The sequence below is a fragment of the Netta rufina genome (genome assembly GCF_964035555.1).
Source record: "Netta rufina genome assembly, chromosome: 3".
NCBI classification, from domain to species: domain Eukaryota; kingdom Metazoa; phylum Chordata; class Aves; order Anseriformes; family Anatidae; genus Netta; species Netta rufina.
The window spans coordinates 121,277,537-121,295,111 of NC_140125.1; the positions used below are offsets into that span (position 1 = coordinate 121,277,537).

General features: G+C 48.8%; 1 protein-coding gene across 3 annotated transcripts in view; it reads left to right on the forward strand.

The window, feature by feature from the left end:
• Positions 1-17,575, forward strand: part of DTNB (dystrobrevin beta) — a 192,626-nt gene that overhangs the window by 169,080 nt on the left and 5,971 nt on the right. For all 3 annotated transcript variants that reach the window (XM_084285383.1, XM_084285381.1, XM_084285382.1), the window contains 2 exons: positions 8,648-8,807; positions 14,972-15,061. In XM_084285383.1, coding sequence (XP_084141509.1) covers positions 8,648-8,807; positions 14,972-15,061 — 250 coding nt within the window. The remainder of the gene's footprint in view (positions 1-8,647; positions 8,808-14,971; positions 15,062-17,575) is intronic.

Genomic DNA, 17,575 nt, shown 5'->3' on the forward strand with positions numbered 1-17,575 from the left:
CTCCACCGAGAGGGTTGTCGTGCACTGGAACAGGCTCCCCAGGGACACAGTCACAGCGCAGAGCCTGTTGGAGTTTAAGAAGCGTTTGGACTCTGCTCTCAGTCATATGGTCTGAATTTTGGGGTAGTGTGGTGCCAGGAGTTGGACTCGATGATCCTTGTGGGTCGCTTCCAACTCGGGATATTCTAGGAGTCTATAAAAGTCTCACGTGACAAGGCCTCTTTGCAGCAAGACTGTGTTGTCTCACACCCACTACACCTCTGTTGTTTATTCCTCATAGGCTAAAAACTTCTTGGTTTTCCTAGTTTGTTGGATTGTTTTGCTGAGGATTGCTGTCTATACTGCTGTCTGGCTAACCTGCCTGTGGTAGTCCATAATATTCCGCTTAGTAAAATATTTGTACTTTTCAGCACTCATAAATTTCCCCAATATTTCAAGGCGTTTCTAAACAAAATTAACCTCAGCACAAGGAGCATCTCAGCTCGTTGTTTTCAGGCTCCTCGATGCTATTTATTGAGTTGGCTCAGCCCCAAAATGAGCAAAGGAATGCAAGGGCGCTGCGGCTTTTGGATTGTATATGTGTGAAATTTTAAACACAGATGATGTAGGCTAGACGGATGACCTATACATCCATGGAAAGAATAACTTGATTTCCTACTTGCCAGCTTTTTGGTGAAATATGCAGAAAGCAAGATTTTTCTTCCCTGCTGCAAGATGTTCTGTGGTCACAGTACATGCGATGGTGTTCGCGGGGGTCACCCTGCGCATTCGAGCACGGTGGTGTCAGCAGTACTTAAAAAGGGGGGAAAGGGCCTGGGGGACAGGAGCAGGCGATGGGCAGAGTGGCAAGGAAGTGCAGTATGGGCTGAGGCACCTCGTTCACTGTCAGTGGATGTGATAAAAGCTCTTCAGCGTGAGCCTCATGGTACTCGACGTGAGGAAGCCAGACACTGCCTGATTCTTAAATAAAGACAAAGGAGAGCATGGTAAATGCGAATTAGAAACTGTGCATGATATGCAGATGAAAAGCCCATTCCCATTTCACTCTCTAATGAAGATCCCCGCTTTTTCTTGGATGCTGTTTGACGTTGTCTGATTTCCTTAATTTCCTACAGCAAATATGCAGAACAAAAAATGAGACTTGTAGGCCATGTGTTCATATTCTCATTTTTGTTCCATTTCTGCAGTATTGTCTGGAGTTAGTTATTTGGGGCATGATGAGGTATTTACTTGTCTAAATCATTTATCTAAAAACTGTTAGCTCTCTTTATGCATACACAATCCTGTTTATTTTAATATATTCATAGGAGTAGGCTAGATAATAAAATACATTAAAATCAATGTATATTTCTTGCAACGCAAATTTTATAAATTTCTCAGAAAGCATCTGTAGGATCTCAACGTTGTACAAATGTGATGCTTGTTGTGGGTATTTAGCCCAAGCTTCCACTCGAAGCAGGACTGCTGCTGGAACTAGATCAAGTCAGTTCTGGCTTCAGGTAGGCAAATTTTGAAAACCCCCAAGGACAGAGGTCCCCTACCTCTCTGGTGACCTCTCCCAGAGCTTCAGCATCCTTCCCATGAAGAATTTTTTCCTAATATCCAGCTTCTACAAAACCTCTGCTCGGGGTGGTGTACGAGCTGGTTGTGCTCAGCCTAGAGAAGAGAAGTGAGGGAAATCCAGCAGTGATCGTCCATCTCTGATGGGTGACTGAGGGGAAAGCATGGCCAGAATCTCCCAGATGTTCAGAGCAAGAGGCGATAGAAACACATTGCCTGGGTGGATTCTGGCTGGATGTGGGAAGGAAATTCCCATGAGAGTGGTTAAAATCTGGGGCAGGCTGTCCAGAGAGGTGGCATCTTCCTTCAGGGAGAATTCCAAAGATCAGCTAGTTGATCAGCACCTCCTGAGCAGTGCCTTCAGGTTGACCCCATTGATACAGGCTGTTGGGCTGGACACCTGAGGTCCCTTCCAACGCGAGTTTTTCAGTTACTCTGTGATCCCATTCTCTTTTAAAACTCTCCTCTGGCATAATGGTTGTGGAAAATCCGATGGCAGGTGACCAGAGTAGCGGGGTGCTCTGGTTAAACTGTCAGAACAAGGCAGGCGGTGGTGCAACTATTATTCTGTATGCATGCTAGAAGCTGTTACTGCCACTGCTTCCTGTACCTCTATTGAACTGGTTTTGATGCACAGCCCAGTGCTCTGTCTCTTCATGTTTTTTCAGGAAATATTAAGGGGTTTTTAGGTTAAACCTCAGAACTATTGTATATAAGACTTGATAAACTGGAGCCAATAAATCTAAGTCAGCTCCCAAACATTTCAGGAGCTGGGTCAGAGGTTTCTTTGGTTGTTTTTCTAAATTGAAATCCATCTTCTATATCCTCCTTGGTGCAGTTGCTGGGAAGAAGATGCAAGAAACCCATTCCCAGGGTTTTTAAGGCTGCCATTCTGCAGAGCGTGGTCTTCTCTTTGTGGCCTAGTGAAGTCAGAACCTGCTCACGAATCTGCCTCTGCTCTGTTTACAAACACCAGAGCTTTCTCGGAGGGGCTGCGCTGCGCACGCTCCCTGGCAGACCACTCTCCGTCAGGCAAAGCTGCAGAAGCAGTTGGATGTGCTGGGGAGCAGAGGCGCTGAAACAAAAGCCCCACGTCAGGCTCACTTCAACGGCTTTAGAAAGCACAGGAATAGCCTCAGCTCCAGTATTTATGACCTTGGCCCATTCCTTCCTCCCCTCTCTTTGCCTTCAGCCTCTGGAGAGGGAAGGCAGTGAGAGTGATTTATTGAATTGCCCTCAATGCTGCCTTCCCATTCAGCCTTGGGAACAATTCCTGAGCATATCCATTAACTGTCGCATGCTCCCTCCAGGCTGTCCTCATTCCCTCCCCACGTGTGCAGAGGCACAGTTAAACCTGCCACCTCCTCCCACGGCTTCCTCTTCTCGGGGCCAAGCCCCAGCGCTGCAGCACCTGTGGTTGGCGTTGTGACCGCCTTTTGGCAAGGGCTCCTCTGCTCTTCCTTTCTGCTTCCGCGCTTGTCTGCGTGTACCAGATGTCTTTCTTGCTTTCTCGGTAGATAATGTGCTTTCTAGGACAGGGCTGTTTTCATGCCGTACAGCGTGAGCTCAGGCTGTGCGTGAGGCTCGTTGTCACCATGAGCATCCTTGGCTCCTGCTTGTGTCCTCAGCATCCTCTGGTTCCATTGCTGGGTTTCCTGTGGCTGTTCTGGGGTTTCCACAGGCAATGGTACCTGAGAGCCGTGGGCTGAGGGTTATTGCCCAGGCTGACCTAAATAATGTTAATGGTTAGGAAATGCCAGCTTACAGCTAGCTCACACATTCTTACTTCTGATTGCTGGATGTATATGTGTCACAAATGTTGTCTAAAGGTCATATACCATTTTTCCACATGCATCGTTTTTCCACAGGACTCATCACTCAGTGCAGAGTGAAAACAATCAAGCATGTTTGAGACTACATTCACTATATAAAACACAAGAAAAATGAGGTCAACATGTAAAATAGATTTGCTTTATCTGGAATTAGAGAAAAACAGATATTACCAGTTGCTAAAGAACCACATGCAGACCTGAGCCAGGAAAGCACCCAGACCCTCTCCTTCAGGTATTCATGTGTGCACACTCTTGTGGGAGTACATACAGCCACTGGAGACAACAGGAATTTTTGCTACAGCAGTACCAGAATAATATGTTTGTAAAGCCTTCCTCAGATGTGTGCAGCAGTGCACACCCCATGTGCACACCATGAGACTGTTGCTGAGGTTGAATCAATATTTCTCGTCCTGTCTTTTTGTGAGTGCATCACAAAATTACAGATTTCCTTTGGACTCAGTCTTGAATCATAGAATCATGGAATATCCTGAATTGTAAGGGACCCACAAGGATCATTGAGTCCAACTCTTGGGTCCCCATAGGACCGCCCAAAAAATCAGACCATGTGTCTGAGAGCATTGTCCATCGTCCAGTGGACTTTCTTCCTTTCTTTCCCAAAGCTTCTGCTCATTTTGTCCATAAAGTCAGTGCTACTTCTGTGTTTCAAATTCTGTGCTGATAGTTGCCACTTTTCTTCATGTATTTGATGCCTGGTTTCTGGATTGGCCTGGGAATAGCTCCCTCCGTGCTCGGTCTGTATCAAGAGTCCAGCCCTGAGCAGAAAGGAATCATCATCCCCCAAAGTACTCGGCTCTTCATTCAGCCCAGGCAACCAGAGACTTGTGCAGTTCTCCAGGTCCTGCTCGAGACCCATGAAGGCATCGTTTCCATGCATGAAAAAAATGGCCACCTGATGGGCATCGTGGCCTCAGCAATCTCCCAAGCAATCATCCAGAAGGAAGTCTGATTCTTTCTTTCCTCGTTGGGACACAAACTTTGAGGGTTTTGTGCCAGCCCCTGCAAGACTACATGTGCAGTGTGCATGCAAGTACAGCTTACACCTCTTGATCTTCCACCTGTGTTTTGGTAGATGCTGCGTTAATGAAAAAGGTGTAGTGCTTCGTGTGCTTTGGCAAGTGTCGGTGGGCCAGCTAAGCTGCTCTTCAGCCTGTGCTGCTGGGGACAGTGTCCGGTTTCAGTCCTTGCTACCTGTGACTCAGGATTGTCTTCCAGACACACTAGAGTCCTGTCATTTGTAATTTTAATGAGGTACAACCACAACAGATGTGTTTTTCAGTTTGTTTTTCTCCTCCCAGCTCTTTCACATTGTTCAAGACTTTTCTGCTTGGGGTGTGAATGCTCCCGTCCTTGATGGAGACCTGTGTCCTCCTCTCCATCTTTCAGTGAAAACAGGTGCTTTATATTGATAGTCAGAAGGAGTGAAGAAATGTCTTCCAGAAGAATTTCTGCATTTCTTTTCCTATTAAGTTCGCTCTTGAGACTTGACAATTTCCTGCCATAAGCCTCGAACTGGGGCTGCTGTTTCTCCCAACTGGTGGTGGGCCAGCAGAGAGGCTGCGCTGCTCACAGAACCAGGGCAGCTTTGGCATCTGCGGGCTGCAGCCCTGCAGTCACACTCCCAGCAGACAGGCACGGACAGCCCACATGTGTTTTGCTTCCCGTGAAGGTGATTCTGTAGTCTTTGCAACCGAAAACTTTCAGATCCTCTTTCAGCTATTGGGTGCTGTAGGGTGTGTTGCCTGGGGTCTCTGGACATGGTGGTGTGGCCATGCATGAAGCAGTGACAGCAGGGAGGCACAGCACTGCCCCGAAGCTGCTGTCCCTTCAGCTGTATTTTCTGTGCACGCAGTCACGAGCTTTTCTTGAAATCACTAAGATTTCCAGGAACTGTGTCATTGCGAGGATGAGGGACATTCCCAGCCTCTCTGCTCTAGTGGTTGCAGTATGCAAATAGGCACGGTCCATCTGCATGCCCAGCGGTTGAAAAAAAAAAATAATTAAAGTGCTTGGGTACTTATTCTAAGAATACAAAATATAGGTGACGTGTCTCAAAGATGAGTGGCAGTGGAAAAAAGATTTCCCTGACTCCCCCAGAGGCTTGATGTACGTGGAGATGCCTGGGTGTTGCGCCTTGGCCTTTGCTGCCAGCCCATCAGCGTGGGAGCTCCTGGGGCTCAAGGGCTCCTTTTGGTCCAAGGCAAGAGCACATCTATTCAGATGCCCTGGGCCAGATGTGGAGAAGTGTGGAGCTGGCCATGCAGGCTGGAATTTGCCTTCAGGCTTGGGCAGTGGTAGAGTCTTACTCTATTAATCTCACTCTTGTTTTTCCAAATAACAACATCTCTAGCAGGCTTTTCATTTTTAATCCCTCTCACCTGCCAACATTAAGTTGGCCTCTGGGGTTTAATATGGATGTGTGCTGAGGTTCCATAATGGCAAGGTGGGACCTGGGGACCAAATTTCCACACAGTGCAATTCCTCCTACCTCCTCCACCAGCCTCCTGCCAGGGAAAGGTGAGTTCCAGCTCACTGGCTGCTGTGCTGATGCTGGGCTGCATCCTGCTCCTTGCTCTCAGTGGGTGCGTGGTCTTTGTGCCTCATCTGAGCATCCGCCCAGGTGGGCACTGAGCAGCACCGAGGGCAGGAGCCATGGGGCCGAGCAGCCACTGCCACCAGCAGAGCCACGCACACAGCTGCCACCATTCCGTGCAGACTCGGTGTTTCTGTACACGTGCAGGTCTTTTTTTATGGATTTTATTTCAGATTTTGGTGCAGGGGAGTGAAGCTGACGGTGTTGCGCATGCATTTCCTTTATCTGCTAACAATTTCATCTTGCAAAGACAATCTCCCCCCTGCAGCCATCTCCCCTGCAGGCACCAGCGTCAGAAGAATATTTCGCTCACTTCTTTAACTCCCCGCGTTATTAATGCAGTTTCAAAGCAACAGCTTCATGCACGGGTGGATTTCCGTGTTGTGCTTTACGAGAATGCCAGCTTCAGGCCCTGGCCGTCCCGGTGCTGCTGTGGGAAGCCGGGCGCCGGGGCGGCTGCGCGGGTGCGGCGGTGCCACCGGCACGCACCACCGGCTGCCGGGTTGCCCCGGTAACTGGTGCACGTCAACGGGAGCAAACGATGCACGGGACAGAGAATAGGAGACAAACAGAACGGCACAAGCCAAACAGGGATTTAATCAGGGGCTGTACGGTTTTAGTGTCCTTAACATGTGATTTTTTTTTTATGGGCAGCTTTGCCCTAATCAAAGGCAGCACGGCTTTCATATAAATACAGTCACAGGTTGTAAATCATGGCTAGCAAAGCATGGCAGACCTGATCGCTAATAGTGTCGCAATAGAGCAGGAGGGAGTAGAGACTGCTGAAAGACAGAAATTGCTGCAGAGAATGACCACGATACAGAACCATGGAATGGTTTGGGCTGGCAGGGCCCTCAGAGCCCCCCGATGCCACCCCTGTCATGGGCACAACCCCTGCCCCCAACCCAGGCTGCCCCCAGCCCCATCCAGCCTGGCCTTGGGCACTGCCAGGGATGGGGCACCCCCGGCTCCTGGGGCAGCCTGCGCCAGGGCCTCGCCACCCTCAGAGGGAAGGATTTCCTCACATTTAACCTAAACCTGCCCTCTTTCAGCCATTAACAACATGTAACAGGTCACGTACAGCATATAACAGGTTATTAACTGGTACATGCTCTGTGGAAGGGCAATGTCCGGCTCTGCCGGGCGGTGGGGTTGGCACTGAGGAGCTCCCTGGAGGTGCCATGGAGCACCCAAGTTGCTGCTCTGCTTAACAAATGTCTCTGGGGCGCTGGCATGACACAAGTGCATCAGGGAGGTTACTGTTTTGTAAGCACAGAGCCAACAAGTGTGTGCCCTTTGTATTTACCTTCTCCTCACGAGTCCTTCAGCCCCTCCTTGCTCATCACCACAGTGGCTGACTCCAGGCTCTGCTCTGGAGGCTTTGCTGGGGCAGCATTAATCCCGAAGCCAGGGACTTTTGCCCAAGTGAACATTATAGCAACTTTCTATGAGCCTTCAAACCTTTTTCATGGGGAAAAAAAAAACTATATTTGTTTGATATTTGCTATGAAATTGTACATTCTGTGAGTGCACACTAAGTTCTGGGCCCCCCTCAGCACAGACAGACCTGGGCCCAGCAGGGAGAGCCCAGGCCATGCCCCTGGGGTGCTGCCAGGCCCAGAGCCCCTGTGCTGTGAGGAGAGGCTGCGAGAGCTGGGGCTGCTGGGCCTGGAGCAGAGGAGGCTCCGGGGGAGCTCTCCCATGGCCGTCAGTACCCGCAGGGAGGTGCGGAGAGGCCGGAGCCGGGCTCTGCTCAGCGCTGCCCAGGGCCAGGCCCAGAGGCTCCCCCTGCCCCTCAGGCAGCACTGCTGGGCCCAGGGGTGCCCCGAGAGGGGCCGGGGGCTGCTCCTGGGAGAGCTCCCCGAGCCCAGGACAAGGGGCTGGGCACCCTGCTGGGGCAGGGGGGGACAGGGAACCCAGGGGCTTTCCCAGCCCCAGTCATCCCATGGGGCTGGGAAAGCCCCTTGGGACCATCACTGCCATCTGTGTTGCAGAGCCACTCGCGAGGCTCCCAGCAGCACTGCAGGGTCCAAAGTAGCTTTGGCCAGTCTGGCTGTTAAAGTCTGACCAGAGAAAGATGTAATTTTTGATTTTTTTTTAATGACTTTAGGCACATAGGTGAACTTCCTGTGCAAATATTAATAAATCACTTGCATGGCACTTGTGGGTTTGGTCAGCCACTCGTCACACATTTGCTGTTTGCTTTCTGAACGTTATCTGCACCTTGCAAAGCCGTTCTTTCAATAGGTTGCCCAACTTGTCTTTGTTTCGTGTAACAGTGGACATCTGGGGGCTTGTCCATAGCAAATGTTGGTTCCTGACCCCGCAGCAGGACAGGGATGGTCCTTCAGCAGCACCTTGCTGCCACCACAGAGAGTTCTCACTGCTGCCTGCAGGAGAGCAGGTGCAGAACAACCCAGGGTAGGCAGCCTGGCGCATCGTGCCACCGCCTTGGGTCCCCCAGCTGCATGGAGAGGGATCCAGCACCTGACAGTCATGCCTCACATCACTCAACCCGAAGGTGTTTTGGTGAAGCGTCTTCCCTGATGCATGCTTTTTCTTGTATTTTTACAGGGTTATTTTTAGACATTGACCGAAAAAAAAGTTTAAAATTTGGAAACTGTGTCTGGTGTTTCCCATGCAGGCACAAGCAGCAGGCTCGGCACACTCGTCACCCACCCACGGAGCCAGCCGCCCCATGCCCATGCCCGTCAGATCCACCTCCGCCGGCTCTACCCCAACGCACGTCCCCCAGGACTCGCTGGCAGGTGTCGGAGGGGACGTGCAGGAAGCTTTCACGCAAGGTGAGCATCACTCAGAGCACAGCCACACCGGGGGGCAGTCCTGTTGTCACCACATGTGACGCAAACCTAACTTGCCAGTCCTGAGGCAGTAGTCACGAGTCCCTTTCCTCTGCTTTAGGCCAAATATACTGGGGGCAAGTTTCTAATCTTTACAACTTAATGAAGTTATTTCTGTGAGCGTGATCTGCCCTCCAGGGAAGGGCTCTTCCATCCCAGAAAGTTATGCCCACAAGTAATTTAATGGGTAGACATCAAAAACTGATCAGATTTGCACATCCGCTGGTTGAACTGCTCTAGGATTTGTGAGAAAAGTTGGAGGGAAAAGGCAGTTAAATGACTAAAAGCAGAGAAAGCAAGCAGCCCTCCTCCCAGAGGGTTCAGCTCAGAGTTTCTCACCTGGCTGCTCATTATGAAGCACAAAGGAAGCTGCCGTTCTGCAGCAGCGTTGGGTGAGGACTGTTCCTGGCAGAGCAGTCGGCTGCTGTGCACATCTGCCATCCGGCACGCTGCCTGCCACAGGCACAGGAGTGCAGCAGCCCTGGGGGGAAAAGGGAAAAACTGCTGAGTATGGGGAAACGGAACAGAGAAAGGAAGTGTGGGGGGACGCATAATGAAGAAGCAGAAGGACACAGATGCCTTGCAAAAATAATGGTTGGACTTGATGATCCTGAAGGTCTTTTCCAACCTAGTAGATTCTGTATTTCTGTGACTGTGCTTTCTCTTGCTCCCGTTCCCCAGTTCTTGCCAAGGATCAGAGTTCCTTGTTCCTTTGCACCTTCTCTAGACGTTATGCCCCATGCATTTGAAAAAAAATGCCACTATTAGGCCTAAACTCATTGTTGGCAACTGCTCTGTACATAGATATAAGAAATGCTGGATTATCAGGCTGTTTCAGCTCTATTCCCCTCCTTGTAAGGTCTCTTCCATTTCTTTGGTAAAAGCAATGTGGTTGGATCAAATGTCCATTTGCAAATAATACAGTTTATAGTGCTTTGAAGAAAACCAGGGCAGCAGTTAACATACATATTTTTATTCCCCAACTTCTGTAGGTAGTGTGAGTTTATACTTAGCTGCTGTTGCTTTTTACAAAAAAAAATAAAAAAAAAAACCTTCTGCAGTCACGCATTTCAAAAGTTAAACTTTTACATGTCAAAGCCATTGTCAGTTCAAGAAGTTCTTTGGAATTTGAAGACAACTAGATGAAACAGAAATGTTCCACTCAATCCAGATCTCTGCCTCTTCCTCACCTACTGGAGAGGAGGAAGAACGGAAGCTCCATCCTCGGGGAATGTTGGAAGAAGGCAAGCAAAGACATGACTGTCAGTCTGATGTCAAGAAATTTGGCAAATAAGAGATTTTTACCTTCAGGGAGCCATCTCTGCAAAGGAGTAAATTAGTTGTTTTTCAGTCCTACCTTCTTCAACTCTGCTCGTAGCAAAAGAAGTCATTCCCAGTAGGAATGGGTGCCTGTATTTTGTATTTCTCGGGAGTGGAGTCACTTAGGTTTCGTGTGCTCTCTTCCTTTCTTTTGCCCGTTTTGGTCCAGGACTCTTTACCTGTAACAATCCAGAAGCAGCCTGGAACGTAGAGCTCTGAGAAGGAGGTCCAGGACCTGATTTCCCCGGGTACCTTTGACAGACACGGGGTTTGCTTCTGAATCACTGGGCCCTGAGAAACTCTGGTAGAGTTTTGTCATGGGAAAGAATATCCATCTGGATGCATGCAGAAGATATGTTTTATTTTACCTTTATGAGTAGCAAGCTCTGCACTTAACTCTACGGACTTCTCATGCTGTAGCCTGGCCTCTCTATTGATTGAACACCTAAGTCCTGAGAAGAGTTATTTTGAAGTAGACCTGCCCCAACCACGTTCCTGGAGACTGACACCCCCATATCTATTTTATAATTCACTTGTTGACTATCAAAGGACAGAAAATCCACGTCTCTCTAATGTGCTGGAAAGGACTTCAGAAGTTTGTGGGCAGAGACACCCAGAGGGCAGCAACTCTTCCCATGGACCTCTTGGTACTCCATGAGAAACCCCATAGATATTTGACATCTTAGGGCCAATAGTGCCAGGGTGCTGTAGACTTTGTAATGTCGTGGTTCTCTGCATTAAGCAAGAGTGCTCTACATCTTCCAGAGGCCGAGCTGCTTATTTTCATAAAAGATGACAACATGGATCACATGCTATCACAAACTGGAGGTGGTGTTTTCTCATTCATGAGAATATTTCTTGCTGGATAGGGAAGGTGGTGAATATTAATGTCAAATACTTTTGTCAGATGTTCTCCTTTTTGAAATAAAGAACCCATGAAAATAAACTTCCCAGAACTGATGGTATACCTCAGAACCAAACAGATTGTAAAGAACAATTTGCATTTATGGTTGCTGATTGGAAATAACCTTCTGTAACAGTCTTCTTCCTTGCCTAAATGAGCTGCTGCCGGAAGAAGGCAAGGAGGAGCAGGAAGTAGCAGCAAATCCTTTTAATTGGTGTTTAATCCCTGGAGTGCTACAGCAAGGACTGCAAGCCTTCAGCCCCAGCGTACTTGGTAAAATGAAAGCCTCTGTTAATTGTTCTCCAAAATTTCAGCCAGTGAGCAGGTCAGATGGCGGAGGAAGTCCAGTATGAAAGCCCTGACTATCCACAACTCATCTATGAGAAGGATGTGCCTTTTTCCGATCCCATCAGTAGGAACAAGCTCCTCATCTCTCTAAACACTTCCAGAAACGACAGCAGAAGCAGGCATTTCCAGGGAGGCATGATGCCAAATACCAGAGGCACAACACTCCATCTGTTGCTGTGGGTGGTCCAGTCGCCTCCTCTTCATCTCTACAACAAGTTTGATGGTACAGCCGAGAGCTCTCAACTGATTTCTTTGGCAGCTGCCTTTCCTTCCCCCTTTGCAGATTGGCTTTCTTTTTCCAGGCTGCGTGAAGTGGAACAGCAGTGCAATGAGTCCTACCAGTCACTGGGAAAATCTGCTCTATCTGGTTCATCATTTTCCCCTTTGGTTTTTTAATGAGGAAAGCACAAAGAGATGAAATGATCTCCTTTCTGCAGCTAGGAGTAATGAACACATGATTATAGTAGTAGACTAACTGCCCTACTTGATTCTTTTTATTTAACAGTATTGCTTTGGCATCAAAATGTGCTTTCTATCCATCTGCTTTTTTCTTTGGAGATACAGGCAAAAGCCATGACAAAGCAAACTTCCCTCTGCATGGTTTGCAGTCAGAGCTGTCTTCCTCAAACTCCTGGCTCCGGTACAAGCTCACGTAATGAATCAAGGGATCATTCATGCCTTTTACCTGAGTGACTGGTTCGTAGGGGAATAATCTTCGTCAGGACCTGTTGATGTTGCCCAAAGTGAAAACTTGTTTTTTCTAGGTTTCTAACACCTGACAGAATCTCAAATATATGTAGCAGTGTATTACAGGTAGTGTATAGAACAGTTTACGGCAGGGCTAAGGACTCAGCAGCTTGGTGTCAGCAGTGGTGATGGCTCACCAGGAGCAAAAACACATAGGCAATGCCTGCAATACAAAATTCTTGCAGAAGAGTGACAATTATTTTATGTTTTCTAACAAAAACATTTAAATTACCTTTGATTACCTCTTGCCTATCTATCATATTCTTATCAAATGGGAGAGAAGAGGAAAAGGGAGTGAAGATCTCAGTTCTATTCACTTCTCGTGGCTGTGACCTACAAATGGCATGGACTGCCAGCTGCTTTTGCAAGACTACATCTTGTCTTCACTCCAGACCATGAGTCTTCTGTGAGCCTCCCTGTCAGTGCTGGAGGGGAAATCAGCAGGTCTAGAGAAGGAAATCTTTACAGAATTGATTCTTAGTGATCCTGATCATATGGTCTTAAGATGAGACATGTTTCTTCCATAGGTGATCTCTTGATCTTCCCCTTGGCCACAGGGAAAACACAGTAATGCAGTGTTACGTTCAAATGCCCTAGTGGTATTTCCATTGAAATCTTGAAGTAGAAGCCACCATCTAATTAGGAAACTAATGCTGCTGTTTATCATCCTGAAAGAAAAGAAAACAGTCCCTCCAAAGTGCTCAGATGCAAATACAGTCCACCCCTGCAAACAGAGAGGTGAAAATTCCTCTTGTGATAACCACGGTGATGACTTATTCCTCTCAACAACTAGAAAAAACTTTCAAGAAAAAATGGTCAACAGACTTTGTAATAAGTTTCCAGGAATGATCCTTCCGGAAGGGCAATCTGTACAATTAGTGCTATTTCATATTAATCATGAAAAATCAAGCAAATTCAAGGCAAGTAAAGAACACAGGAAACAGGATAAAATTTCTATATTTTCACATAATAAAATAATTTAATGCCACAAGCCAGGAGGGCTTCCAGTGGCTTCTGCACGTAGATGTCCAGACAAGCTCGTTAACTTTATTCATTTGTTTCACGGGAGGCACTGGCTGGAGTTTTACAACCTTTCCCTCTGAGAGTAACACCAAGCAGGGAGGTGGCCGTGCCTCACCTGAGCATGCAGTGACAGTCCTTGGGACAGCTGGAGGCTGGGATGAAGGAGCCTTCTTTTGGGCAGGTAACAACTTGGTCCTCTAAGCCAAAGCTCCCAGCCTGCTGGCCCAAAATCTGCACTTTTTCCCAGGAAAAAAAGTGCTGTTTGTGCACGTACAAGCGCGCACAGTGCCTCGCTGCCTCAGGCATGATGCTGGCCCCTTGGCACCCCAACCTGAAGGGCAGGGATGTCCCTATGGAAAGCACATCTGCTCTGGAGCATGTGCTGGCAGTGCTAAAATCCGCAGCAGCCGGAGGCCTCAGAGCACCGCAGCTAACAACAAAACTGTGCAGAGGAGAGGCAAAGCCAGCGCAGCATTTGGGAGATGAAAGCAGCATGTCTGGAATGAGAGAGGCACCGAACTTCAAACAAAAGCAAACGTGTAATGTACAGTTGTCGTTACTGCAGTTGAGTACAGCTGCAGAATGTCACATCAAATGGCTCCGCTGATTCCACATGTGTTGTCTCCATGCCCTCGCCGGAGCAAATGACAGGACAGGATACCGGCCACTGAGATCTTAGAGCACTGTCAGATATCAGCATCAAAGCCGTCCTCCTGGAGGCTACGCCGACTTGGACATCTGGTGCGTGTGCTGGGTAACAGACTGCCTAGAGCCATTTTCTACAAGGACTTGAAGTATGGGAATGGCTGAGAGGTAACCCAATGAAACAGCGCACGGATGTGCTCGTGGCAAAGCTCCAGCTCGGGGCCACCAGCGCCTCGGCCTGAGAAACGGATGCTAAAGACCACCTGCCAGGGCAGAAAATAGGAACCCGTGCCATCAAAGCCTGCAAATAAAATCTTAACAGTGTGAAAAGGTGCCAGAGGGCTCAGCCAGGATGGGCAGTCAGTGGCTGCAGCAGCTGCAGCCTCTGGGTGCGGTGAAACTGGGCGGCAGTCAGTGGAGAAAGCACCTCTGGAAAAGGGAGACCAGCACAGCAGTGGTCTGCCAGGAGCAAGTGGCGAGTGAAAGATCTTCTTGGCAAGAGGCAAGAAGGCCCCAACGTGTGGCCGTGCCTGCTGCTCTTGCTTATAGCTTTTTTGGGCGGTTTCACACTTCCTTTGCAGATTTGGGCCACTCACAGTTCCCAGTCGTGCTTGCCCAGATGTTCAGGTTGCTGATACGTGAGCGGGTCCCTCCAGCAGCACAAGTGCCTGGACAGCGCTGCTGGAGCTGGGCTCGTGGCACGTGGAGGAAGAGGAGTACTTCCTCCAGCAGTGCGAGAGGAGAGCTCTGCACAGGAGGCTCCTGTTACTCGCTGCTCCTCTCAAACCTCAGCAACGCGACGTCGCTGCAGCAGAGAAGCCAGCGGTGGTAATGATGATGAACGAACGGACGAGCATGGATCAGCTGCAATCAGCCCAGCAACTCCCAGCTTGAAAAGAGGAATATCTGTCCTTGAGCGAGGAGAAGAGCAGCACTAATTAGCCAAACAAACAGGCAATCAGGCAGCCGAGCAGAACGGGATCATTTCAGAGCAGCAGAGCTGGGTGCTGGAGCTGGGCTCTGCTGCAGGCGGTCGCTGGTGGGGCTGGGCAGGGTGGCACCGCGGTGCGGGGGGGTTGGCGGCTGCTGTACCTGCTGTTTGTGTCTGCTCTGCTCCCAGGTACGAGGAGGAACCTCCGCAACGACCTGCTGGTGGCCGCCGACTCCATCACGAACACAATGTCATCGCTGGTGAAGGAGCTGCACTCGGGTAAGCGCCACCCTCACGACGCGTAGCTGCAGCAGGGAAGGGAGAGCTTGGCGCCACGAGCTGCAGATTTGTCCTCAGATTTATTTTTTATAAAAACTCTATTTAAGGCATAATGCAAGATTATGTGTTCATTTTTTCAATGGTAAAAATGAAAAATCATTTTTATAGCTAACATTACCGAGAGCTCCAAATGCCATCTGAATAGGATTTCCATTGATTTTATCGCTGATAGTTAAGGCAATATTCTGCACATAGAAGCCTGGCTGATAGCAGCGTTGATGATTCATGAAGCAGAGTAAAATTTAGCTCATGCACTCCTGCTCATATCGATCTGTGCATGTATAACAGCGGGAGCTTTCTGCAGTGCCGTGCAGTCATGTCTGGGACCACTCACTGGTCAGAAGTGTCACTTCTGCAGTCATACTTGTGAAAGTCAGAGCTCCTTAACAGCAGAAGCTCACAAGTTAGCAGTCAGGGCTGATCTTTGCGTGAGTCTACACAAACTGTTGCTTGGTGGCTGTGCTACTCTACCAGCAGGTGAGACTGCTCTCAAATGAATCCCCACTAGACGCTCTAATCACAAACATATAGTAAGTGTATGTGAGTCCAATTTCAACAAAGGATTAAATGGCACTGTGGAAAAAAAAGATAATTATTCCCTTCGTGCCTTTTCAGTGCAAGTAAACATGCTGATTGGACTGTAGGAGCTTTTGCTGTAGTCCAAGAGCACATCCCGTGACTCTTGAGCTTTGTCAGTGATGGAGTATGAGATTATTTGGTATTCCAGCAGCCTGTTCACGTGCTGTGAGAAAGACAGAAAGCATCTGCATTCAGACCGAAATCGGGGTTTCTGTTCCACACACACCTGGAAGGTGCCTCCCCAGCCCCTTTCCGTATCCGGTAGTTGCATCACATAATCCCCTCCATAAACTTATCAAGCTCCATATTAAAGCTAGTTAGAGCTTTTGTTCCCACTACACTTAATGGAGAAGTCATAGTTATAAACCGGGTTGATATTTTACTGCTGAGCAGTAAATTCACCCAGCCTAAATCCTGTGTCTTGGCTGCAAAGGCAGCTGCGAGTTAATAAAGTCTTTCATGTATTACAGCAGGAATCACCAGTGCCACTGCAGTGAAAGGGCCTTGTGTTTCTTCAATAAATCACCATGCTCCGAGACGCACAGCTCTGTTCCCTCCAGGCTGAAATGCGGTGAACAAACTCGCTGCCCAAAACAGATGTCTGCAGTAATTTATTTTTTGCTTTTAATAGAAGCGCACATTTACAGGGGTATGGCTGAGATCAGTGTCTGGTCCGTGGTGCTTGTGGTGGAGGTGGAACGTCAGCTAGACCTTCCTGCCCTCCTCTGAAATCCACGAGAGCTGGGCAAACGCCAGCAGAGCGGCTTTACGCTATCAGAAACTGTTTTGGTCTCGTCAGGTGTCGTGCGATGCAGTTACGGGTCACAAGGGAGTGAAAATAAAATTAATTACAGCCTCTTTCTTGCTGATAGGCAGATAATAAGGAAGGCTCCCTTGAAAGTAGCTGGAATCACTTCGTTTGTGTAAATTAGGAAAAGCATGAGTTATCCTCAGCTGATGAGAGTCAGTGGGATTTAACACATATTGTCCAGGAGCGAAGCTGTGAGCAGAGACACCTCCTCCAGCCCGGGGCTCGCCGATACGGCTGCAGGCATTGTGCACGAACAGTTTGTGAGACGCTGGTGCCAGCACTGCCCACACCTCTGTTTGCCTCCCCATAGCTCCGTATGAACCCCGAAACCAGTGCTTCGGAAAGGGAACACTGCTTCGGGGTGCGCGTTTCTGTGTGGGCTTCAGAGGTGCTTTGATCATCCCCAGCCTTTCTCTCCTGTGCTGATAGTCCCGGTACTGCCGCTGCTGACTAGGTGCTGACTAGGAAACAATGATGCCATTTTTACTCAGAGTGAGCTCAAAAACACACGCCTCTGATCCCCCGAGGCTGAGTGTAATGCTTCTGGAGGAGGCTCAGCCCCTGCCCTGCAGAGCTGCCGAGCAGGAGGCAAGTTCAGGACCCGAACCGAAGCGATTGCTCAGCTCCTCTAGGTCACGTCTCCTTATGAAAAATGAGTTTGGTTTTGTCAGTGCTCTCTCCTGCGCTCGCAGTGAGGACTCATCGGCAGCCGTCCCCGGGTAGGCAGAGGTGGTGTGACTCCACGGGGATCACTGGTCCTGTTATCAAAGCAGCAAAGAGAGCAAATGTTTGTATGCCTCCCTCGTCAAGATCCACTTTGATCAGAGCAATTCAGAATACTTCATGTTTTCAAATTGCGCCTTTTATTGCAGGGTTTTCTCCCTTTTCTTTGCTCTCAGCAGCATGTGAAGTAGGCAGAAGCGATAGCACCGCTCATAACAACGGTTACCTGTTTACCCAGGTCTCACTGAAATGTTGCACACGGAGATATGAGCCACCATCTACAGAAGAATGTGACCTTCTGCTCCCGCACTCTGCTATATAAATATGAGCCTCGCCATAAA